This window comes from Nelumbo lutea, chromosome 2, assembly GCF_056320005.1.
Source record: "Nelumbo lutea isolate HS-2025 chromosome 2, American lotus-T2T, whole genome shotgun sequence".
Lineage (NCBI taxonomy): Eukaryota > Viridiplantae > Streptophyta > Magnoliopsida > Proteales > Nelumbonaceae > Nelumbo > Nelumbo lutea.
The window spans coordinates 113,102,552-113,129,657 of NC_142685.1; the positions used below are offsets into that span (position 1 = coordinate 113,102,552).

General features: G+C 39.6%; 1 protein-coding gene across 2 annotated transcripts; it reads right to left on the reverse strand.

The window, feature by feature from the left end:
• Positions 1–724: 724 nt before the first annotated feature.
• On the reverse strand, positions 725–22,965 carry LOC148872908 (uncharacterized). 2 transcript variants are annotated; one of them, XM_088971647.1, is made up of 6 exons: positions 22,861–22,965; positions 8,467–8,632; positions 8,093–8,191; positions 1,553–1,623; positions 1,392–1,457; positions 725–1,307 (listed from the first exon to the last, which is right to left on the reverse strand). In XM_088971647.1, exons 2-6 carry the CDS (start codon positions 8,552–8,554, stop codon positions 1,026–1,028), a joined length of 606 nt encoding a protein of 201 aa, XP_088827773.1. In that variant the 5' UTR covers positions 8,555–8,632; positions 22,861–22,965; the 3' UTR covers positions 725–1,025. The 2 variants fall into 2 exon arrangements, with proteins under 2 accessions (XP_088827773.1, XP_088827774.1); XM_088971648.1 differs by having other exon boundaries at positions 8,467–8,629; positions 22,861–22,963.
• Positions 22,966–27,106: the final 4,141 nt, after the last annotated feature.

Sequence of the window (27,106 nt, forward strand, 5' to 3'; positions counted from 1 at the left end):
TGTTGGGGATATTTTTTAAATGAAAAACCCCGAAGTCATTTTTTTTGCTCATTTTAATTTTTAAGAGATCACAAGACCATTTTCCAAAAGGAAAATACAAACAGTTCATAACTTCGTATCACAAGATCAATTATAATTAATTGCAAACAAGGGGTGTTCTTTTAATATGCAAATAAATACATGAACCATCATGGCATCACTGCTCAATAAATTGGATTCATTGGCCAAGTAATTGTGCTGCACATTCCATAGCTAAACATGTTTTACAAATCTCACAAGTTGTCACAACAGGATGTTTGATTTTGTGGTAAACACTGCCACATAAGCATCACTTCGGCAGTTCTTTCATACACATGAAGAATGGCAAAAGTAGACTTTGGTTTTTACGCATGTTCATCATTTAAAGAAGTTATTTTTTAAAGCTTGCATAAACAGTTAGGCATTTTTTACTGTTACACTGATATGGTGACTAATGGGGCCTAATTGTCATAAGTGGTTATAATTATTACCTTTCTTGGTTTTACAAGCAAATAAAGTACAAACGCTGAATGAAAGAATGAAAAAACTTAAACGGAACCAAACACATACTTGGTCTTTAACCCCTTCCTTTTTAAACTCTATCCTTCATTCTGATTGTAATTCTGACCATTTTTAAAGTGAATGAATTGGATTTGTTTGGCACACTGCCAACACCCTTTTTATGAGAGAAAGAGAGAGGTCTTACTTTCTTGCATCACCATTCACCAATCATAAACCTTACTTTCTTGAACCTTACACGCATATCCTCCATTCCTTGCATCACCATTCGCCAATCATAAACTCATCCATTGAGTAAGCAATTGAAAACAAGGGAGGAAAGCCTCATACAAAACTATATATAACGAGTAATAACACAGCAAGAAGTTTCGTCAAATGGGAATGCCATAACATCTCGCCTTCTCCTTTTAAATATTCCTTCCCAGTTGCTTTGTATATGGTTTCTCATTTCTGCCTCAAATGTCATGAGCATTTCCTACCACAATGCCTCACTTCAGCTCAATAATCTTGGGCCGCTTTTTTGGCTGATCACTACCCAGAGAATCAGCCCCATCCAAATTTGGATTTTGAGAGTTGCTCGAGTATATGTTATCCTCATCATCGTTGTGGTTACCGTCAGTAGAAGGATCACTGCTATCATCTGAACCTGATTCAGATTCACTACTGCTAGCAGCTAAGTTGCATATCGACTGAGAACCACCAGCCATTGCACATTCAGCAGCTGCCACTGATTCTGGAGTTTGAAGATCAGCAACGCCAAGCATCAAATCCTGTTCAGAAGATGACACCATGACAGTCCATATAAATTAATGAACCAGTGAGGCTATCAAGCACTCAAAAAAAAAATCATTTACCATTTCAATGTATTGAGGTTCGTTCCCCGTGAGCACTTCAATATCATAGTTCGTACAGGATTTCTCCTGAAACTCAAGTAATATTTACACATGATCAGAAACTAGAGTAGAGGGATGTAATTCAGATGGGGATACTCTCCTATTATAAAATCTGTGTCTACCTGTACATCAAGCTGCAGCCTTCTATTAGCTTCTGCCATAACTCCTAAGAAATCCTTCACTTTTCCAAACACTGGAAAAAAAGAAAGGCATGTTATTACTTTGAACGGATTGCCATCACTTCCTTAAGAAAGTGGAAACACCATTATAGCATTGTAAGATCTAATATTAAGCACGATATCACTGGAGAGCAAAATCTATAATATTTAATTTAGGGGATGTTTTCCAGCATGAATCTTTTTTTTTTCCTTTTGGCTTCTAGAAACACCACAAAAAAAAAAACGAAAAATGTTTTATTGGATGCATGTTTTCATAAAACTAAGCGGAACATTGTTAGTTTGATTAAAAAAAAAAAAAAAAAGAAAAACTTCTTTTGAGAACTTTTTTGGAAAAGGAGAAAAGAATTGAATTACTATAGCTGAACAGAAACTACAATCTAAAGTAGAGATGATTGCAGCCGGGACTTGTGTTCCATATGATCCTTCCATTCTTGCTTAATCCACTCAGTGCCAGCCTAAAAACACCTTCTCCAAAGAGGCAAAGATGCTGAAGAACACCTTTTGACCCCCTCAGAGCCCAAAAATTTAGCCCACATAGAATATGAGAAGCAGCAGTTGATGAAAAGATGATAATGCGAACTCCTCAGCTGAATTACACAAGACACATTGAACAGAATCCAATGACACCCTTTTCTTCTGAGACTGGCTCTGGTTAGACACTTACCTAACACAGAACCACATCATGAATGCCACCGGTTAAAAGGCTGTTTTATGCCAGTGTTTATAAAACCACTCCCAAATAGAGTTAGCAAAAGGACAAGGGATAAAGAGGTGAAGAGCAGTCTCACCATTCAGCTTACATAAGGAGCACCAGTTTGGGGACAAGCACCACTTTGGTCTTTTTCTCTGAAGCAAGTCACAAGTGTTGATGGAACCATGGAATACTTCCCAACAGAACACACTGACTTTTGGAGAAATGGGCTGAGACCAAACCTCCTTAACAGGGAAAGAAGGAGAGGAGGAGGTGGCAACAAGAGAGTTCAAGAAGGATTTGCAAGAAAAAGAACATGATTGATTGAGGGCCCAGATTCTAGAATCTGAAACACTATCCCCCAAAACTACTGAATTCAACAAGTTAACCAAGGTAGAGACACTAGAGATTTCAGATTCTCTTAGATTTCTAATAAAACCCAAATTCCAACTCAATTTTGAAAAGGAAGAAGAAGAGCTGATAAAATCACTAATAGGTTTACCCTTGAGTCTGGAGAGAGCAAAGAGGAAAGGGAAGACCTCTGACAAGGGGGAGTCCCCAATCCAGATGTCCTCCCAGAATCTGATTTTCTGACCCAAAGCCAAATCATACCTTATATGGGGAAGAAACGAAGGAAGAATGTCGTGAATGGCCTTCCAGGGTGCAGCCAAGGTAGCTCTCTGCAGGCAGCCACATCCCAACCGTTACCTGATTGCCCATGGATACTCGAAATAACTCTAGTCCACAATTTCTCGTTTTCTCTATGGAACCTCTAAAGCTACTTACTCAACAGAGCCATTCTTCAATTTTACATTTCCGGTTCTAAAACCCCCTTCTCCTTTCAATTGCTTCACCTTCTCCCACCTAATCAGATGATCTTTTTTTCCTTTCCCCAGGCTCCCACAAAAAGTCCCTCGTTATTTTCTCAATTCTTCTTATCACAGCTTGAGGCATTCTAAAGATCGACATGTAGTAGACTGGAAGATTTGCCAAGGTGGATTTGATCAAAGTGATTCTCCCTCCCAAAGAGATATGATTCATCTTCCAACTTGCCAATCTTTTTTCACACCTTTCAAGTTCTGGGTTCCAAAACTGACCGATCAAGGGTTTCCACCAAGGGGCAATCCCAGATAACACAAAGGCAATCTCTAGTCTCACACCCCAACAATGCAGCCAAATCTCTCAACTCACTCTCTTCCAAATTGATGCCAACCACTAGACTCTTTGACCAGTTAATTCTCAAGTTGGAAATCCTTTCAAACAAATTCCAACTAATTTTAGGTTTTCCACATCTTCACTGCTCTCCCCTTCACAGAAAATCAAGGTATCATCTGCAAATTACAAATGTGAAACCAAAACTCTATCTCTCCCAACTGACCAGCCTTTGATCAATTGCGTAGAGTTAGCCTTTGAAATCAGTTTACTCAATACCTCAGCTACCAAAGTAAAAAGAAAGGGAGAGAGTGGGTCTCCTTGTCTAAGGCCTCTAGTCCCTTCAATGAAATCAACTGTAGTGCCATTCACTAAAACAGAAAAATCACTTGTTTGTAGGCATCCTTTGATCCATCTACACCATAAGTCCCCAAAGCCACACCTTCCCATTATAGTGATCAAAAAATCCCAGTCCACAAGATCATATGCTTTTTCCAGGTCCAACTTGATTGCCACTCATTTCATCTTTAACCTTTTTTGAGCCTCCACACACTCATTTGCAATTAGAATTTGATCAATGATTTGTCTATCTTGGACAAAGGCCCCTTGGTATTGGAAAATGAGAGAGGGGAGCACCTTTTTAAGCCTCAGAGAAAGGACCTTAGCAATTACCTTATAAATATTGGTCACTAAACTTATAGGTCTGAAGTATCCTAGCTGAGTGGTATCTTACTTCTTTGGGATCAAAGCTAAGAAAGTTGAGTTCAACCCTGGACTTATTACTCCCCTTCTACGGAATTCCCTGAACACTTTCATCAAGTCATTCTTAATGATCTCCTAGCAATCTTGATAGAATGACATAGTGAAACCATCAAGCCCAGGAGCCTTAGATCTGTCCATAGATAAAATGGCTTCCATAACTTCACTTTCCTCAAACCTCTTCTACAAAACAAAGTTTCCACTTGATTTTCTTCCAAGCGCCCCCCCCCCCCCTTCCAAACCTCCCAAACCTCATCTCTCAATGATTGGCCTACCAAATGATGATCTGAAATGATCAGCAAAGGTTTTAGCAATTTCTTCTTGATTTGTAATCTCAATCCCCTCCACTACTAAAGAAGAGATTGAGTTCTTCCTTTTTCTGCCATTTGCTAAAGCATGAAAGAACTTAGTATTTCCATTACCTTCTTCAATCCATCTCTCTCCTGATTTTTGCTTCCAACTAATCTCCTCTCTCAACAAGGTATCCTCTAAATCCTTTTTCAGGGTCCAACTTCTTTCTCTATCTTGACCTTCTAACATACCTTGGAGCTCTTTCCTATCAATCTCCTCAATTTTTTCTCTTAGTCTTCCGAAATTCACCCTGTTCCATTCTTTAATTTCCCCTTTCAATCTTTGCAACTTTTTCAAAAGCTTTTGCCCTTCCCATATAATTTGTGGCACTTGGGGATCCCATCATTCCTTCACCTTTGTCTTAAAATCCGGATGGGTAAGCCATATGTTCTCAAACATAAATGGAGAAGGGCCTCCTTCAATGGTTTTTTGAAACAAACAGATTGGCCAATGACCTGATGTGACTCTGGGTAATGACTTTCCCCTCAAATGCTCCAAATGTTCTTCCCAATCTGGAGATATTAGAAACTTATCCAATCTTCTCATTCTCCTAACTCTCCTTGGATAATTGATTCTGGAACGTCAAACCATGTGACTGGGAAGTCAAATTATTTTCAATCATGTCATCTTCTCTCTAGGAGGGATAAAGTGAGACTAGTTGATGGCTCATTCTCCACCATTGCTGGTCAAGGAACCATTTCCCTTCCCTTTGTCTTACTTTTGATGTTTTGCATGTTGCAAAATTACCTATCAGTTTGTTTTCTATTAGTAATATCACCTAGGGGTGAGCATAATTCAGTTAAAACCGAAAAACTGAACCGAAATTTCGGTTTCAATCTAATTGGTTCGGTTTATTCAATTTTCGATCGGGTTCGGTTTTGAAATTCGGTTATTAGATATTTCAGTTTCAGTCCTCATAGTTAATAAATTGGTTAACCGAAAAAACTGATTTATTTTTAATATTATATATTTTTATAATTTATAAATATATAAATTGCGAACCTTACGGTCCCTCCCTGTTGCATATCAGAATATATCATGTTTGCCAAGTTTCCAAAATAAGTAAGGCTCAAAAGGCAAGTAAAATAAAAAAGCCATCTCATATACTCTATTAGTGTTGGTGTGAGCTATGGAGTGTGGAATACGAATAGCCGAACGAATAGGCTAGGGCGTTGGGATGTTGACTGCAAACTGCTATCCTCTCTCTACACTATAGGCTGAGGCTACAACTCTACTGAGTACTGCATGCACTCCTTTTTCGTAAAAGACTAGTACTCTACCGGCGTTTTGGACTCTTGGGTGGGTCTTGGCTTCTTCGGTTCTTCCTCTCCTAGTCTCCTCCCATTTTGAGTCAAGAAGACTCAAAACTCAAAAGGCTTTCAAGTTTCAATTGTACTCTCTCAGAGATACAATCAAACAAAGACCCTGTTGAGTTATTGGGCCGATGTTAAGATATTAGGCCCAGCTTTGTTTTATTTTTATTTACTTTATTTAGTTAGGAAGTTATTGGGCCTTAGACCCATCAGTTTATGTTAGTTTAAGTTATGTTTTTCCATATACTTACTAGTAGCCGACCTATTGAGGATATTCTTGTATTTGTACATTCTTTTTGTAAAGCATATAAATCAAAGGAAGGGGGCGGCCAGAACTAATTTTCTTTTTGGCTATCTCTCATTCTCTTCTTCTCTTTCTTTCTAGCTGAAAACTTTCAGCATCTTCTTCTTTTCTTCACAAAGTTTATATTAAAAACAACTATCAACTTTTCTACTTGGTGTCAGAGCAAACCAAAGGTTACTTGAACTGCTCCATCATGTAGCCCTAGATCGGCCGACTGCAGGGTGAGGTGAGAGGCTGATCAAAGACCTCAGGTAAGCCCAGCTTTTGGAATTTTTTGGTGGATCTGCATTGCCTTGTAGCTGGTCTAGGGTTTTTCACCAAAATCAAGAACTAGAGAAAGGGAGAGAGTCTTGTTTTTGTAGGACTCTTCATTTTTGACCTATGAAGTGAAGCCCTAGTTTTTTAGGGTTCCTTGAAATTTTCTAAAGGGGGCGGTTCAAGTCCCACCTGTTTTGTAGGCCCCTGGAGGGAGCGCTGCTTCTTCTCTCTCTTCTCCTGCTCCCGCGAAAAGGGAATCTTGGGAGGGAGGAGCTTCTAGGGTACCAAAAGGGTGTTTGTTGTGCTTGAAGGAGATAAATACCTATTATTTCATCTCAAAGTGATTTTTTCTAACCCTCTTTTGGGAATAATGAGGGCCACGGAGTTGAAAACAAACTGGAGAGTGAGATGGGACAAGGGGGAAGAGGTGTTGGAGACCTTTTTGGGGCTGGGACCATCACTACAGTTGAGTTAGATAGTACAAACTATTTAGAATGGTCACAATCTGCAAAGATGGCCATTGGTGCTCATGGGAATTTGGGGTATGTCACTGGTGAGCTAGCTTAACTTTCTTCTATCTGCAACATGTTACTTAGCTAATTGAGACCACTCCATGAAATTGAACACACTCAACTTCTTTGTAATTGCAATGTTTTAAAATCCAGATTGGTGGCTGACCAGGTTTTCTTCCCAAGAAGAAGTGGCAACAGCAGATGAGAAAGAAGAATCTCATAATAACTTATTCAAAAAAAGATAACTATAGTTTCACCCATTAAGGTGAATAACCTATTCATTAAAAGACAAAGCAATAATCGGCTACTTCATCTGTTATTAAACAACGCCAAAGTCAGTTGAATTGATGGAAAACAGAGAATTGACTTCATGAAAGAAAAACCATCGTTGTAAATACATTGTAGTCTAGTTGGTTAGAATCTATCGAAAAAAAAGAAAGAAAAACCATTGTTAATTCTTATTAAACCTGAATGAAAATTTTTAGATAGAAAAACAAACCAGACAGCCTGACCACCTATATAATGTGTGTGCAAGTATATACTCACTTTGTGAGATAGCCATCCATATGACACCCATAAAAGCCTACATAAGAAACTAGGAAATCTTTATGCTAGGCTGAATTTATTTATTTATTTATTTATTTATTTTTGCTTTAGTTTCCATGAAGATGAAGACTTTGTAATTTCCTGTGACGTACTTTGGCATGTCCAGAGTTTCATTTATTGGAAGCTGCAGTGGTTTTCTGGGGGGGGGGAATACAACGAAGATGAGACGTTATGTTCATTTTGTTGGGTTGTTTTCATGGTTTGGGGTGCTTTATTTTCTTCTCTTGGGTGAATTCCTGTCACCTTTCTTGTATTCTCAGTTTTCTTTAAATAAAAATTTTATTTTACTTACAGAAGAAATCTTAACGCCATATCAAAGTTTGCATAGCTTATATGATTCTCTTGCTTTTACAAGTAAAAGTTCAGCAACCTGTGAGAAGGCCTGTGCTTAGATTAGTAGTTTTACTCAGAAGTACAGAAAAGTAAAACATAAGGACCTCATGCTTATCAAATGCAGGACCACAATTAATACACTTGTACACCTAAAAGAAACAAAAGTGAAAAATCCATACAATGGCAGTAGCAATCAAAGCTTACTTTGACTTTTAGGAACTGGAGCCGTCACAAGCTTCTCGCTGGTGTGTGGTTTATTGAATTTTGACAGTGAATTCTTTTTGCAAACAAGAAGTGTAGCTTCTGCAAAATCCAATCAAATACATATCAACAATTCAACTTTACTAGAGGGAAAAATAGTGAAGTCAGTGACTGGTCAAGGAAAAACAAAATGGCCACTAATTCCCACTTCTTTAATTGATAAATAATCCATCACAAATAACAGCCGACAAAAAATGGAAATTTATGAAAAATTATGTAAAAGAGAAACAGAATCAACTTGCATTGGTAAATGAAGGCAAAGAAGGTGATCACTGGCCTAAAAACTTAAAACCAGAAACCAGAGATGAGAGAGACACCTAAGGAGGAAGATTTGTTTTGCTCCAACTCTAAAAGATCTTTGCTGTTAGGCCCCATTTTATCCTTTAGCATCCCAGGCTGCTCCATCTGCAACTTATTGAATTTTGTTGCTCAATCGTTTGGCAATCAATTATGTTTCTTTGTTCCTAACTGCGATCCTTGCTGCTGCAATAACCAAAAACAGAAAACTTCATTATTAATCTTGTTTCCAAGACTTGATAAATTATACTAGACTAGGAAATGGTAATGTTGCTTTCAACATCAGCAACTACTTGTTAGAATTCAGAAGTTCCTGAAGCACTCCTTTATTACTTAGCAATGGTGTTCCAACTGGATTAAATTAAGAAATAGGCATCCGTGAAGTGTATTGCAGTATAGCAATTCAAGAAATGAAAATGCTGTAACAGGCCTCCTCATTCTTCATTTATGTGCACTGTTCTTTGAGTTGAAGCCTAATTCTAAGTGTGGATCATAGTTGTCAAGGTGACTAGGCAAGGCTAGGCGACCATGGGGCGCCCAGGCGCCTAGGCGATGGAATCTGACTTAAACTATTTTATAAGTTTAGGAACTAGGAAGGGAGTAGGTTCGGGTGTTAAAAATAATAAGTGCAGGAAGAAGAAGAAGGAGGAGGAGGGAGGAGGAGAATAGGGGCGGAGCCCCTGTTTTTTCAAAAAAAAAAAAGGCATTGAATCTGAGCTGGAAGGAGGAGGAGAAAGAGGAGTATAGGGGCCGAGCCCCTGTTTTTTCGAAGAAAAAAAGAACTGAAGCTGGGCTGGAAGAGAAGAAACCCCTGTTTTTTCGTGAAATAAAAAGAGCACTGAAGCTGGATTTAGGCGCCCACCTTGTGCTTAGCCGCCTGCCTAGTCGCCTAGGCGCCCGCCTAAGTCTCTGGGTGGTTGCCTAGTATACAAAACTATAGGTGTTTGGGCGAGGCAACACTGTAAAACCGCCTAGTCACCTTGACAACTATGGTGTGGATGCATATTTTTTGCTGGTTTGTGCAAGTACAACCTAAACTAAGCTAACATCCAACAAAAGAGATGATCCATCATCGACCATACACTTTCTTTGAGCTCTCTCTTGGAGGATAATGATACGTGCATGCATGCACTAGGCGGCAATAGCAGCAGGAGACTCGTTCAAAGTAGTTTGCAGCAGGAGACTCGGTCACGGCAGTTTAGTTAAAGTATTTTGGATAAGCCTTAGCCATTTCTGTTTCAGTAGAAAAGTCTTCATTTCTGTTTTAGTAGACAAGTCATTTCTGTTTTTTGTTGATAAGCTCCTAAGATCATGGGGCGGTAGTTCCTATCTTAATTCCTAGTTTGTAGCACAACAAGGCTATAAATATAGCCTGAAGAAAGGAATAAATTCATTAGCCTTCCTACAATCGGATTCCCTCTCTCTCTTCTCCTTATCCTACTCTGAATCTCTCTCTCCCCTTCCTGAGAACTTAAGCATATCAGTTGGTATCAGAGCCGGTTCCGACCATGGACACTCGCGGCAAAACCAATGCGGAATTCCGCAATGAGGTCAACGAAACCTTAGCCCGGCATGAGTCAAGCTTCGACCAGGTGAACATTGTCTTACAAGCAGTGTTAACCGAACTCCAAGCCTTCCGAGCCTCACAAACCACTCCCAAGACCAACCCTTTCGCTCATGAAGAGGGCTCACACCCACATACTTCCCGTTCCAGCTCTGTCCATGATCACCCTCATCAGCACGTCAAATTGTCATTCCCGAAATTTAATGGGGATGACCCAAGCAGCTGGATTTACAAGGCAGAGCAATATTTTGATTTCCAAAATATTGTATCAGACCAACAAGTGCAATTAGCTTCCTTCCATTTGGAAGGCATTGCCTTGCAATGGCACCGGTAGCTGACAAAACATCGTGGACCACTTACATGGGAAGAATTCTCCAAGGCTGTGCTACAACGATTTGGTCCAACCGACTATGAGGATCCGTCAAAAGCTTTAACTCGCCTCAAGCAAACTACAACGGTGGCAGCTTACCAAGAAGCCTTTGAACGGCTCTCCCATCGAGTTGACGGCCTACCCGAGAGTTTTCTCATTGGCTGTTTTATTGCAGGACTTCGCGATGACATTCGTATAAACATGAAGATTAAGCAGCCAAGAACCTTGATAGACACGATCGGAGTTGCTCGACTAATTGAGGAGCGGAACCAACTACAACGGAAATCGAACCAGCAAGTTCGATCCCAACCAGCCGTAGTATCCCAGAGGGGGTCACCTAACCCAATGGCAGGTGTGCTCGGGCCTCCACCAACCCAGCGCACGAACCAGGCTCCCAGCGCTCCACCAGCAACATTCCGGCGACTCACCAACCAGGAGGCGCGAGAACGTCGCGAGAAGGGATTATGTTACTACTATGATGGGAGGTTCACCGCTGGCCACCGTTGCAAACGACCGCAATTATTCATGATCGAGGATCCCGTACAGGCGGACACGGAGAATGACGAGCCAGAGGCAGCAACATTCCGGCGACTCACCAACCAGAAGGCGTGAGAACGTCACGAGAAGGGATTATGTTACTACTGTGATGAGAGGTTCACCGTTGGCCACCGTTGCGAACGACCACAATCATTCATGATCGAGGATCCCGTACAGGCGGACACGGAGAATGACGAGCCAGAGGCAGAGAACCAAGAAGCGATTCCTGAGATCTCCTTCCATGCAATTGCAGGAGCTGAGCACCCGCAAACCATACGCGTTCTAGGTAAGCTGAAAAACAAGAACGTGATGGTGCTTATTGATGGCGGCAGCACCCACAACTTCATTGATCAAGCCATAGTCTCTAAGTTCGGGTTACCAGTGAACCGAGACAGAAAATTCCAAGCTATGGTCGCCAACCGGGAAAAGATAGAATGTGTGGGGCAGTGTCGGGCTCGTACTCTCGCCATCCAAGGGCATCCCATTACTGCTGACTACTACGTTCTCCCAGTTGCGGCATGCTAGCTGGTATTAGGAGTACAATGGCTAGAAACTCTTGGACCCATTGAGATGGATTACAAACAGCTGACCTTGACGTTTAAGAAGGGAGGAGTCTCTTGCACCTTCCTGGGAGTGGGACGAGCCAGCATCGAAGCCTTGACCGACAAGGAGTGCAATGGATTACAAGGTACGGGGTTCCTTTTCCAAATAGTTCCTTCAAACTGCAGCAGCCAACCCAGTTGCTATCCACCTGAGATGGACCACATTCTAACCGAGTTTTCTCATGTACTTGAGCCGCCCACCAACCTGCCTCCTAAACGACCACATGACCATCAAATTCCGCTCCTTCCCGACAAGGGACCAGTTAGTGTGAGGCCATATCGGTACCCATATTACCAGAAGACGGAAATAGAAGAAATGGTGAAGGAGCTTCTGCAATCGGGATTGATAAGGCCAAGCAACAGCCCATTTTCATCACCGGTTTTGTTAGTGAAGAAGGCTGATGGAGCTTGGCGATTTTGCGTGGATTACCGAGCACTGAACGACATCACGGTTAAAAACAAGTACCCCATTCCTATGATTGATGAACTGTTAGATGAGCTCCATGGGACCAAATTCTACTCCAAACTAGATCTATGGTCTAGGTACCGTCAGATTAGGGTGCGAGAAGAAGACATTTCGAAAACAGCCTTCCGGATGCATGAAGGGCATTACGAGTTCTTAGTGATGCCGTTTGGCTTGGCGAATGCACCGGCAACCTTTCAAAGCCTCATGAATGACCTCTTCCGTCCATACCTCCGGAAATTTATTTTGGTCTTCTTCGACGACATTTTGGTTTATTCGAAATCATGAGAAGATCATATATCTCATCTGCGAATCGTTCTAAAAATATTGTCCTCTAACCAATTATTTGCAAAAATGTCAAAATGTCGATTTGGTGTTTCGCAGGTCGAGTACTTGGGTCATATAATTTAGGAGCAAGGCGTGTAGATTGATCCAACCAAAATACAAGCTGTTATCGAATGACCTACACCGACATCGGCAAAGGGGGTCCGTGGCTTTCTCGGTTTAGCAGGTTACTACCGGAAGTTCATCCGTAACTTCAGAAGCATAGTAGATCCCTTGACCCAACTATTGACCAAGGGGGGATTTCAATAGAACGAGACAGCAGAGCTGGCCTTCCAGCAGTTGAAGAAAGCACTCACTTCACCACCAATCCTATGTCTTACGGATTTTTCCCAACGATTTGTGATTGAATGCGATGCGAATGGAACTGGGATTGGTGCAATCCTTACCCAGTAAAACCGACCGGTGGCCTATTTTAGTGAAGCACTGAAGGGTTCGACCTTGGAACTATCCACCTATGAGAAGATGTTAGCTATTGTCAAAACCATTAAGAAATGGCGCCCATATCTGCTTGGGAAACCTTTTACAGTCTGCACCGACCAAAAAAGTCTTAAGTATTTACTCGAGCAACGGATAACTACACCAGCACAAACGCGGTGGTTGCCAAAGATACTTGGTTATGACTACGAGATCGAGTATAAGAAAGGGGTTGAATCAAGGCCAAAGATACTTGTCGCATATGGCCGAATTTCAATTTTTGTCCATCTCTATACCACATGCAGATTGGTGGCCGACGCTACAAAAAGAGGTTGAACAAGACACATTTTATGAAGAATTGATGAAGAAGCGACCCTCCCACAAGTTGCTTCAACGAGATGGAGTGTGGTTCAAGGGGGACAAAATTTATTTGAGCCCCGCCTCCACCTTGATTTCAAAGGTAATGGCGGATTGCCACTCATCCCCAGTAGGAGGACACTTTGGGTTCCATAAAACTTCCTCTCGTATCAAGCACAGTTTCCTTTGGCCTAACATGCGTCGGGCGGTGAAGGAATTCTTGCAACAGCGTGACGTGTGTCAATGCTTCAAAACAAATTGCATGAGGCCAACGGGATTGCTTCAACCGCTACCGATTCCCACTCAAATGTGGACAGATATTTCGATGGACTTTATCGAAGGGTTACCTCCTTCCAATGGGTATACGGTTATCATGGTAATTGTGGATCGGTTGACCAAATATGCCCACTTTATCCCCTTAAAACACCCATTCACCGCCACGACAGTCGCTAAGGCATTTGTCGCCAACGTTGTCCGCCTACACGAAATTCCGACATCCATTGTTAGCAACCGCGACAAGGTGTTTATCAGCTCATTTTGGCAAACACTTTTCCAAATGCATGGGACGAAGTTGTGTATGAGCTCAAGTTACCACCCCCAAACCGACGGGCAAACCAAAGTTGTTAACCGAACGTTGGAGCAATACTTACGATGCTTAGCAGGTGACCAGTCGCGGAAATGGTTAGAGTGGATTCCTTGGGCAGAGTACAGCTACAACACATCCACTCACTCTTCCACCAAGATGACACCCTTCGAAGCAGTCTACGGTATCCCACCCCCAAGTCTGCTGACCTATGTACCAGGCACTGCTCGAGTAGGGGCAGTTGATGAATACCTACGTGACTGAGACATCATCCTATGCGAGTTGCAACACAACCTTCAGGTAGCTCGAAATCGGATGAAATGTCAAGCAGACCAACACCGACGTGAAGCTTCATTCGTCGAAGGCGACTATGTGTATGTGAAGTTGCAGCCTTACCGGCAGACTTCTGTGGCGTTTTGGTGTTCTATGAAGCTCGCCCCACGGTACTTTGGGCCATACCCAATCATGGAGAAGATCGGTTCGGTGGCCTATCGATTAGCCTTAACTCCTGGCTCTCAGATCCATAATGTGCTCCATGTCAGTTTACTACGGAAGCATTTGAGACCAATCACCCCAACTTCCACCCAGCTACCCCCAATCTCAAATACTTCGGCCATCCTTCCACAACCAGAAGCTATCTTAGATCGTCGTATTATTTGCAAGGGCAAATACCGTCCAAAATCTGAAATTTTGGTCAAATGGGTAGGGGCACCAGCCAAGGACGCAACCTGGGAAAAGGAATGGCGCTTCACCAAATCATATCCTGACTTCCTTGTGGACAAGGAACCTTCAGGGGGGGAGAAAATGATACGTGCATGCATGCACTAGGCGGCAATAGCAGCAGGAGACTCAGTCACAGTAGCTTAGTTAAAGTATTTTGGATAAGCCTTAGCCATTTCTGTTTCAGTAGATAAGTCTTCATTTCTGTTTTAGTAGATAAGTCATTTCTGTTTTTTGTTGATAAGCTCCTAAGATCATGGGGCGGTAGTTCCTATCTTAATTCCTAGTTTGTAGCACAATAAGGCTATAAATATAGCCTGAAGAAAGGAATAAATTCATTAGCCTTCCTACAATCGCATTCCCTCTCTCTCTTCTCCTTATCCTACTCTGAATCTCTCTCTCCCCTTCCTGAGAACTTAAGCATATCAGATAAGTTGCTGCAATGGTATGGGAGACACTTCCATGTATTTAATAATTAATTTAAATTGTATACAGTTCGAATGAGAACAAACTTTTTTTGGGCAGAGCACACCAGTGATCTAAAGGATAACAACATCACAACATTGTAGGCCCTCATATCACTTCTTGATATATTCAAGCCCTCATGATGTATTCAACAACTTATTTAAGCTACATAACTTTTGAAGGAGAACAAAAATTTTGTGAACAGTGTACCAACGATTTAAAGGATAACAAACATTACAACATTATAAGCCATCATATCACTTCTTGGTGGATACAAGTCTTCATATAATATACAACGTAATGAAATTTGTTAGATGTTGGCACCACTGAAGTCGGACCATCCCCAATCAGCCTACTTCTAAGAATAATTATACGTGCAGCAAGCTTAGACTTAGGCATCCTCTGAGATTTAATTTCAACAAACCATGAATCTCATAACATCTAAGGAAGACTTGATGCCAGAGTACAAAAAGTAATAAACAACAGAATAATCAAAAAACTGAGAAAACATTAAGGCTTAAGCAGAAAAATCTCACAAGAAGGAAAATTTGTTAGTTCGCCATCTTCCTTCTATCATTAGTACAACATTTTATAAGCATTAATATCAGGGCCTAAACTTGTAACTCTTTTTTTACCAAATCAAGATACCCTGACCAGAGTAGGGATCTGCCAGACAGCCACACCAAAATTCTCCCAACACTGTTCAAACAGCCCACTGCAGCCACACATTGGGAACATCTGCCTTGTCATTCATGGGGAGATGTTCCTGATGTGTGACCAAATTGGCTCGTTGGGACAATGTTGGAGCGTTTGTCGGGAGCAGATCTGAACTCCCCTGACCATTATTTATTGCTTAATGCCTCACTCAACATGAAAGAGAAAGTCGTTCCATGAGAAACACCATAAAATAAACACGTCAGTGCTCCCCTGTGCTGATCTGTGAAACATCTGAGAAAAATATTATGAAATCTTGTGTTCTTGCATGGTTCGCAGTTTGGAGAGATTCCAACACTCTAGAGATAGTATCCTTTTTTCTTAGATCAATTATAGTTTACTTCATTAGATAGAAAAAATATTTAAAAATTATACAATCATAGGTCAGAGAGCATGGAAGAACCATCTCCCTCCCATACATTTTTATAAACTTCTTACTACTGTGCCCATAAAAATGTTCCCAACCCACTCCCTATCTAGCTAATCCATCAGCCATTTCATTTACAGATCTTTTCACACAATGAACCTGCAGCTGCATATTCCTTGCCAGTCACTTAAATTTCTTGATCTCATTTCCGTATCTCCATGGAACTGCATCATTGCTACATGGCCAACTAGTTATCACCTTGAATCCCCTTCAATAATTAGCTTTTGCAATTGCACCTCATTTGACATTAGTGTAAAAAAACCTGTCACTGCTTATTCTAGTAAGGCTTATCCAGTTATCCCACTAGAAAATAGAAGGGAAGGGGTTATGAGATAACACACCAACTAGAAACAAACATCAGGAGAAGCAAAAAAGATAAAATACCAGGAATTGTATATTCAAAATCCAAAGATTCCAACGTCTGCTGCCACATACAAAGTAGACCAAAATCTAGACCTCAAAGAAAATCAATGAACACTCAAAATTCAAAATTCAATGATTCCAACATCTGCTGCTGCATACAAAGTAGATCAAAACCTAGACCTGAAAGAAGATCAATGAACATTCAAAATTTATAATGAACTAAAATCCAGCCTATGATCATATTCCCCATGTCTATGCATAACCATTCAGTCTTTCTTCTTTCCTTTAAAGATTCTTCTATTTCTGTCTTCATAGATGCTCACGAACGGGAAAAGGATGCATTTGCAAACCCTTTTACCACTTATCCTTCATTCACATAACTAACCTATAAATTAATCCAGTAAACAGCCCAATATTTTCCCTGGTACCAGACAAGGAATCCACCTTTTTCTTTACAGTGCATATAATAGGACCATAGTTGTCAAGGCGGGCACCTAGGCAACAAGGTGCCCATTGAGACTCGACTTACCTAATTGCCAAGCAGTTTTGTACTTTCTATTATAAAATGCCTTATTTTTTGGCACTATAATTATAAAATAGACATTATTGAACCCTCAAAGACTTCAAAACCTGAACCAATAAGGAAAGAACTTAAAATTCTGTCTAAGGGTTCAGCCCCTGTATTTTTTGAATTTTCTTTTCCCTCTTCTTTTTCTTCTCATGAATATGTTGATTCTCTATAGGTCTGTACACAGGTCGGGTCGGTTCGATTGCATACAATTTTGCCAACCAAACCAAATATATCGGGTTGATTGTTACATCAACCGAAAGAGAACAAGAACTGAAATATAATATGATGTCTCGGTTTGTTGGTTTGATCAGTTTATACCGAACCAAGTAACTGTTTACCTTAGTCTTGATTTGATTTGGGCCCACAACCCAAGGAAATTGATCTGTTCAGACTTCAAATGTCTTCTTTAGAGTAAATAACTAAATATTTTATTCTATTTTTAATAGTTTAGACAATGAGTAGAGAGTACAGCCTATACACCCCTAAAAAACCTAATATTATTGCTTTATAATTAATTATTGTTTAATTATTAATCGCTATCTCTCTCTCTCAAAACAATATACTATTATTATTATCATTTTTAAAAGTAAATCAAGAATAAATATGAGATATAAGAGAAAACAACTAATAGGTTAGAATTTTGATAGAGAGAATAATTATGCCTAGGGACTAGGGGTCAAGTAGCTTCTCACTTTCACATTAAACAATGTGTAGGGGCCATGCCTAAGGGTCAGGCCTGCACTTGCCTCTTGCGAATTGGGAAATGGGAATTGAGACATGGGAATGGTTAAGCTAAGGTCACATGCATTATTAACATATACTCGGTTCAATTCGATTTTACTTCAGTTTACAAATTTATAAACTGCAACCGAACCACTCAGTCGGATTTTTCTTATTTCTAAACCAAAACCGGCCAGCTTATTTGAGAACCGACCACATCGGTTCAAGTTGGATTGGTTTGGGTCGGTTTGGTCGATTTTTACACTAGTGTGAACAGCCCTAATTTTCTAGATTTACATGAACTTTATACTTTTCTTATGAATAATTATTAAAGAAATATGGTTATGGTACCTAGGGAACTACCCTAGGACCTATGTTTTTTACATAAAAAATCCATCACCTAAACAACTAGGCGAAAAGGCACCCCCTGTCACCTGGCCTCACCTTGGCGCCTTGAAAACTATGAATAGGACCCAAGGTTTCTTGTTCAAAACATAATAGGAATACAACTCTTGAATTCCACTTAGGATGGGGTGCTCCACCAATATGATGATATTAAGTGGCACTGTCCAAAATAAGGATCTATAAGTTTTACCATGGTACATGGAATGATTACCAAGTATTCAAGTATCTCCATGTTTTGAGCACATCAACCTCTAGAAATCATGGCAGGGGTACACAGCCATAAATACGGTACATAGATGGTATAAAGATATGGTAAAAATAGAAGAAAAAAAAAAAGAATGAAAGAAAAAACTGAACTTTGTCTAAAAGTGCAAAATGTCAGTACTCTCTGTTTGACTTCAGCTAAGAGAATCAACACGACATTGAAATTGCCATGCAAAATACCAAGTATTGGCAAGGCTAAGATCCCGGTAGCAATTGACTCCATCATAAAGATGGCAATCTTTCTCAAGAAATGCTTTCAACACATTACAGAAAGAACAGAATCAGGAAAAAATAATAGCATCAGAAAATCCTATTGGCGCAACAACGTCTCAATTTTGAATTTGGTTCTTTCCCCATGACCAGAAGGTTCCCAAACATTAATGGGAAAGGGAGAAAAATATCCAAACAAAGGAAAGCACACAACATCCCCATCTTTGAGAAACAATCAAAAAAAATCCTCATATGTAGTATTTCAAAGGAACAGGATAAAGAAACGGGCTTCTACTTGTAGAAAACAGGAGGCAAAAAAAAAACAAATTATCAAGATCAATATAAACACTTTTTATTGGAAATAGTTACTTGAATTCAATAATAAAAAAAAGATACAAATGTCAAGCACCCCAATGATAAGGGATGCTCACCACAACAAGAAATAGCTCTTATAATGCAGCCCAAATAACTGCCCCATATTTGTCCCCCGTTTAGCTAAAGTGTCAGCCAAACCATTATTATCAATCTCCCTTGCTAAACATCTAACTTTGATGACCTATTTGCAGGTCCAAATCCTTAAGCTGCTTGTTGGCATCCACCATACCACCAAATAGAATAAATAATTTACAACAATAAAACAAACCAAAGCCTTTTTTGTAAATAATGAAATTCTACAAAGCTAGGTCGAGTGTTGCAGAAAAGTATTAAAATAAAGCAACCCAACAGCGAGATGCAGCCCCCATTACAGATAAAGAACTACAACTGAGCCAGAAACAGTTCAGACTTATGCACCCCCATTTTTGCAAAATAACCAGCCATCCCATTTGCTGGCTCCTTTCCCACTGGATATTAACTGTCATGTCTCTAATAACCATTTAATCTCTTCATTGATTCCCCACAATTCCAAATCACAGATTCCAGTTCCTTTAGCCACCCTACTACCAATTTAGAGTCACCTTCAATTAGCAATCTGTCATAGTTTAGGTCTTTAGCAATTTGTAAATTTCAAACCCTGTAAGACTGCTTGGAACTCAGCAAACAACACATCTCCAACTTCCACAGGACCTGAAAAAACAGCAAGAATGTGTCCTTCAGAGTTTCTAAAAACTCTTATACCAGCTGGCCCTAGGTTTCCTACACTGCTACCATTGAAATTTAGCTTGATAAAACCTTCTTCCTGTTAAGGTCCCGCGCGTAGGATCCCGTCACGGGTCGGTCCACGGTGTGAAAGCCCTGCTTCCCCTTGCGCCTTCCCTTGCGTGCAGACCCTATTGCGGAAACCCAATGGGTGATTTGTCCAAGAGACCACCCGAACTCTCCTTTGGGGTGATTTGTCCAAGAGACCACCCGAACTCTCCTCACTCTTTTCTTCACTGGAAAACTGAATGCTTTATTTCAATTCGTAGCTTCTTAAATAGGAGATTACAAAAGGAAATTCCTAATTAAACTCAAACTCCTAGTTACCTACTCCTAATCGTAACTCACTCTTACTTAAGATAAGATAAAGATAAGATAAGATAAAGATAAGGTAAGCTGGCGGCAAGTTGGCTTGACGTGTCCAGATAAGGGTGGGCCCATCCCTATGAGCTGTCGTGTGGGCCCCGCTCTGCTACTGTTGTCGGGAGCGTGTGCGCAGCTCATGGTGCCGCTGCCGTGCGGTGCCGGGGGTGTGCGCGGTGCGTGCTGCCGTGCAGTGCGCGCTGCTGCCTCTGCTGCTGCCGTGTGGTGCGGTGCATGCTGCGTGCTGCCAGGCGGTGTGTGCTGCTGCCTATGACAGCGCCGCAGTGTCCTGCAGGGTGGTGTGTCCATAACACTTTCAAAGGTTTCCAAGCTGCAACAGGTCTGCCCCTCACATTAGAACTTCTTGCCACAGCTTCCCAATTCCTCCAAAAATCATCAAAGGGGAATTCCGAGAATAGGGCTAGAGATTTAGGCCAATATATAACCCTATTTACTATGCATTCCAACACAACCTCCTCACTCTCTCCTTATCATTGAAAATTTTGCTAACTCTCTCTTCCCATATCATCCAGATCATAACAGCCCGAACACATCTTCACATGACTTTACCACTCCTCCTCGGCCAACTGAAGATCATTGGGTCAAAAAGGTTTCCAATCTTTAGGGGCACACTCTACTTATTACCAAAAAGACAAAATCTTTTCCCAAATACCTACAACAAAGGGGCAGGCGATTAGAAGGCGGTAACTTGCTTTGCAAATGGTACACCAATTTGGGGAGATACACAAATAAGGTCTTCTTTTTTGAAAAGCAACTAAAGTATTAGTTTTTCCATGAAAGACTTCCTAACACAAAGCCCCAACCTTGGGAGGAATGGGTTTAGACCAAATTTCTTTCACAGGACAAGGTTGAGGGTTGGGGGTTGAACATAAAGAAGAGAAGAAAGAGGCGCAAGAAAACACTCCCTTAGGATGAGGAGTCCAAATACAACCATATGGCAAAGAAAAGTCCAGAAAAAACAGAATCAAGAACTTATAGAAGTGAGGCTGCCCTATCAAACTCATAGTCTCTCAGATCTTTCCTTGGGCCCAAATTCCAACTGAAATTGACCAACAAGGAATAGGACACAAAACGACATATCGGTTCCTTTTTTAACAAAGAAAGGGAGTACAAGGAAGGAAGGAGATCTTTAAGGGAAAAGTTGCCAATTCAAAGATCCTCCCAAAAAAGAACCTTATCTCCAAAACAAACATCATTCCTAATAAGGCCTAGAAACTGAGGAAGCACTCCACGAATGGACTTCCAAAGAGAAGCCATAGTAGCCCTCGAAGATACCCCAACATCTCAAAGCCTAAAATTATGAGCAACAATTAACCAATTATAATTTTATTATATGCAAAAAGGGGTTGGAAAAAATGACCATTTATCTTTTTTCTTAAAAACTAAGGTTCACTTATATGGATCCACCACATGGAAATCTTTCTTGTTAGATGGTGCTCCCATAGTTGGGGAAGTTTTTGCATGGCTAGTGGCTGGTATTAAGAAATAGGATAATATCATATCAAATTTTCTAGTCATTATCTAGTCAGCCTTTGCATCAAGAATTTGACAGCCTAAAGACCATTTGCTTAAGGTGTGTCTTTCCGCGCGAAGATAAGTTGGAAAAAACAAAAAACAAAAAGCTCCTCCATTTGGAGCAATGGAGCTTCCCGAAGATAGCCCAAAACGGGCTTCGCACATCTTTTTGGCGCAATGTCTTTTAGCGGCTAGATCTCTTGCGAACCAAACAGAAAAAGACCACAACTCAGTCTGCCAGGCTTCTAAATAGCTGACAGACTGTGTGGAAAGACACACCAAATGGGGCCTAAACAATTTGGGCTTAAACCAAATTCAGGAATTTTTTCTATGCATGCTTCTCCATTGCTTAGTATGATGATTAAATCTCTAGATGACAAGCATCAAATCACAGATTCAAGTCTGAGAGCCTCCAGCACATGAGAAAACGTCATATGTTACGTCCATTACCAGTCCAGCCCTCCCAACACCAGAGAAGGTTAGGACCGGCATTGATAATTGAATTCATTTTATAGTTATCTCAAAGCTAAGGTGTTCCAGGGATTGATAGACCAGGCATATTCTTGGCTGACCATTCATAAGGAATTCAGGGAAGTTAGCGAGATACCAGCATAAATTTATCTTACCATAAAACAATGCTTGAAAATCAAGTCAAGTAACAAAAATTTACAAAAACAAAAAATTATATTCGTATTTCGTATCTAACCTAATATAGTTCAGTGACTCAAGCTTTTTGACTCAGTTTAGAAAGCCTTGCAGGGAGTCAACTCAATGACTAACCACGCTCATAAGCATGGCATTATTGGTTGGCCACCGGCTAGTTCAATTGGCCCTTAGTCTCATGGTTTCCTGAAACACTTTCACTTCCCTGGCAACCGAAGCAAAACTGACTCGGTTAGAACTTAGGTTAAACTTCCAGAATATTACAATCATGTCAGAAAATAACAATGAAAAAGAAGCTCTCGACTATTTCTTTCTTCTGCACCCCTTGCTCAATGCTCTAATCCCGTTCTTTTTGAAATCCTTCTCAGTCGTCCGGTATGTAACACCTCAGCAATTTTGGATTGTATGTACGAAAGGTAGGACCCATATTTTTTCAATGCTTCCAGTTTAGTTTCTTATTCTTACTCTTAGGTTGTGGTTTGAAATCTTTCAAATACAATAACACAACACAGCAGAAACTCCAAATTTAGAAGACCAGAGCATAGTGCATCGAGAACGGATCGTTTACCATGTGAATAAATGAATTAAAAAAGGGAAATGAAAAGAACATTGCTTCGTTACCTGTAGCTGTGTTAGTTGGCCGGTCTGCTACGCCGGTGGTGAACAAGAATAGGTACGCGTTGGTATTTGGTTGGAACAGCGATGGGGTGAGAGCCACTGAAAGGGAGAAGGGTGTAAGGGTGATGCTTTTATCTATGGCTGTCAACGGGTCGGGTGTGGGTCGGAACCGGCTGGAAGCGAAACCGACGCAACATTAAATGTTGAGGACCCGGACCGGAACCGGGTCCGATATGGTCTGCAATTTTGGACCCCGATCCCGAACCAATCGGTTCTCATGACAATCAGGTCTGTCGGGTCAGACCCGATTATAATAAACAAAAAAAAAATTGTTAATATATATTAAATATTCTATGTATATATAATTTATTTAATATATTAATCATTATATATATCGGGTCATATCTGAACCGGTTCAGGACTATGTAGAACCGATTCCGAATTGATAGTAATCGGGACCCTATATCAGGACTCGAAACCGACCTGTCAGTTCCAGCTCCCGATATCAGAACCGGCCCAATCGGTTTGGGCCCATCGGGCCGGGCTTGACCCATTGATAGCCCTACTACTTTATCGGATGTTTTTAGTTAGGTTGAGGCTTAGTTTCAAGGAGTAGAAATACAAAGACAAGCATAGAGTGTTAGCAGTCGAAAAATTGACAATCAATCACAACAAATAAACAATAATCTAGGGCTAGAAGTGTGATGGTCTGAATATCCAGACAAACTACAAACCTGCAAGAAACTATTAACCGCAGATTGTAGAATTTTTGCAAAATCTTCATTCTCCTTCTCGGTGCGCTTCAACAAGTCTTCCAATGTAAAAAAAAAAAAAAAAAGAAAAACCTAATTTTCTATTAATTACATCATAATAAATCCTAATACATTTTTTCTAAAAAGAAAAATAATATTTATAGACCAATAATCAAATAAATAATTTATTGGGTGCGCATATCTCGGCGCTAATAAATAATTTGATCTCCATCACACAGACAGCCCAAGAACCAAAGAAAATACAATAGAACAATTCTAAAATTATACTAGAATATAATAAAATTAATTTCAAATCAAATCACCCAAAACCTAAGAATCGATTTCTCAGAGAATTGCAAACTGCACAAATCGACCATAATAGTTTAACCGATTTCAGTCTTGTTTTAGATCTGGTTTATTTCGGTTCAAGATTAAACCTTTGGCTTTGATACCACTGAAGGAAGGTGAAATCCATCATATGGATGTCCAAACCATGCCAGATGGTCGGGCAAAATTTCAAAAATTTCTTGCAACTTTTTAAGAATTGTATTCCTAGTTTTAGAAAAAATGGCATTTTTCAATGATCGTTCTTGCACCAAAACCGGACCAGATCTGAAACCCAAAAGGAAGGGAGAAGTATACTTGACACAAATTCCACAAATGTAGCTCCCAAAGTGGTAGTTCACGCCCAAGCTGAATCCCATAACCAGCTTCCACTGAATATGGCGCAGCTTGAATTGAAGCTAGTTCAGAAACGCACTTTTCAGCAAAATTACAATCCAACACCTTGGGTCGTACAAGGGAGGTGAGCATGAATTTTCTTTGTATTTTTCTTGCAAAAAGCAGAGGTGGAACTGATCAAGATCAATCCAACAAGGGGAGATCAAACTAGGGTTTATGGGGCGGCAAGAACAGAGATAATGGTAAATTGGAGCAAATTCAATCTGCTCTTTTCTTAGCCTTAATGATCACCACTCTCCTAATCAAATTGGAGGTTCATAATCCAAATTTTTATTTGGATTTTGACTATCTAAGTGGATAAGACTTATCCTCTCATCCTAATGGCTGCTTTCGACCCATATCCAAACCATATTTGCCCAAATCACATGACTCTTTAAGTTGTCATGTGACACTCTAATTAATTCAATTAATCTTGGGCTTTATGCCCAATAAGCAAGTGACTCACGTCCCTAGGTAGTTACTTGCCCATTTAGGTTCATTTTATATGGCGTGGGACCCCAACAATGGCATCACATATGCCCACATGGGTTCGGCTCCAGCCTATGTGAAAAGGCTTGGCCGAATTCATTATCAAGCACAATGAACCCCTAAGTACATTAGTATGGACTCTTAATGAACCCAATATTTACAGTAAATGATCATTGAGTCCAGCCATCATATAAAGGCCCAAGGAGAATAGACTTAAGTGAGATATAGCCCATCAGGTAAAACAACCTTTAATGGTCTCTTACACTTAAACCTCTCAACCCATATGACCAAACACTGCCCGACAGGGAAAGACCTCTCCCCTGGCTGCAAGGTGCAGTGTTGCACTCTCTACTCGAATAGGTCATGGGAATTAAAACCTTTTTGCAAATACTTTTCTCAAAACATCATAAACATACACACACACACATATATATATATATATATAATCATATAGATATGTTTTGCAAAATAAATCTCAAACACGGTTGAAATCAATTGCTAACAGTTTTTGTTTTCAGCTGTTATTTGTGATATAAATTTCCTTACTCTTCTTCCTTTTATTCCTCTTTTCCTATGTTTGTGCTTGTATCACATGGTGTGAAGTCCTTGAATTTGTCCAATTCATTTATTCATCATCACCCTTGTAGTGTTTTGTTCATTATTCTTCTTCACCATCATGCTCATACTTTTTCGCTCATTTATGATAACGTTGTAGTAGTTGAAGTAGTGCTTCTTCTTTCTTATAAATAACTAATAAAGAATAATAATATAAAAAATATAAAATTTGCAAAAAAAAACATTTAGGCACATGTATAATATCATATATTTATCATATTAAACAATATGTAATTGTAACATATTAGATTTACTTATAGACACAAAAATACAAAAGAAAATATAAAAAAATTGAACACATCTATAATTCTACACTTATACTACTATTAAAAATATAGTTTATATTGTGGAACTTTCTTTTCACAAAAATACACATTTTGAATTTAATCCCTACCTAATTATAAGGTTTAAATTGTAAATTGAATTACTACTTTTCACTTCATTCAATTCCCTCTATTTAAATCTTCCATTTTTTAATAAATGAAGAAACTAAAAAATGATACACCAAAAAATAAAAATCCCTACAAAAAGAAGTTTGCCAAGCAGGAAGGCCTGCCAATGATACTTAAAACTTTATAGCTCAACCCAATTATCACATATTTGCATGAGGTGTTTTTTGTAATCAAATTTAGATTTTGCAATTTGCATCCGATTAATAATAAAAACAAAAAAATAAAAAATACATAAAGTTTATAAAAAAATTTAGATGTATTATTATCATCATCTAGAACTGCTACGTACAAAGCAATGGTGGAAATAAGTTTATTTCTTATATTTATTATGATAGGTTTTGGGGACAATGGTGAAAGTAAGGAAACTGTAGGGGAATTTATTTATTTATTTTTAAAATAAAACCTTATGGGAGGTTTTATGATAAATAGAACTGTAAGCCCAGTCAATGAAATATGAGGACACAGAGAAAGATTTAACAAATTGAACTTTAGTTGCAAAGTGGCAAGTAAAAAACATTAACAATATATGAGTCAAAAAGCGTTTGAAAAATTAGAAATATAGTGAGATGGTTTCGAGAGTTAGACAACTATTATAATAGAAACTCTATTTGAATTATCAAAAAACAAAAGTAAAAACTTTAATCAGAAGAGAAAATGACCATGATATTATCTAGGCATCACGAAATATACATCATCTTTCTAATAAATAAAATAAAGAAAAGTGAAAAGATGGAGAAAACAAAAAATTTTCACCATAAATGGATTTGTTTATTAAAAGCAAGACAGATGAAGATCAATTCTACTTACAGATGCCTATTGGTTTTCTTAGATTGGAACTAGATGCACTTAACAATGGAATTGGAGAAGATGGTGAAATAGAGAATAAATAATAAAATAGTACTAACGTCGTAACATCTACCACCACAACATCGTTAGAAATGAATGAAAAAACTACGAGCATGATGATGATGAAGAAGAAGAAAAAGCAATAAAACTAGATGCATTTATTAATGGAATTGGAGAAGATGGTGAGATAGAGAGAAAAAATAAAATAGTATTAGCATTGTGACCTCTACCACCACAACGTCGTTAGAAAGGAATGAAAAACTGCGAGCATGATGATGAGGAAGAAGAAGAAACAACAAAATGCTACAAGGATGATGATGATTATGAACTAGACAGATTTAGGGACTTCACAAGGACATAAGCACAAATATACGA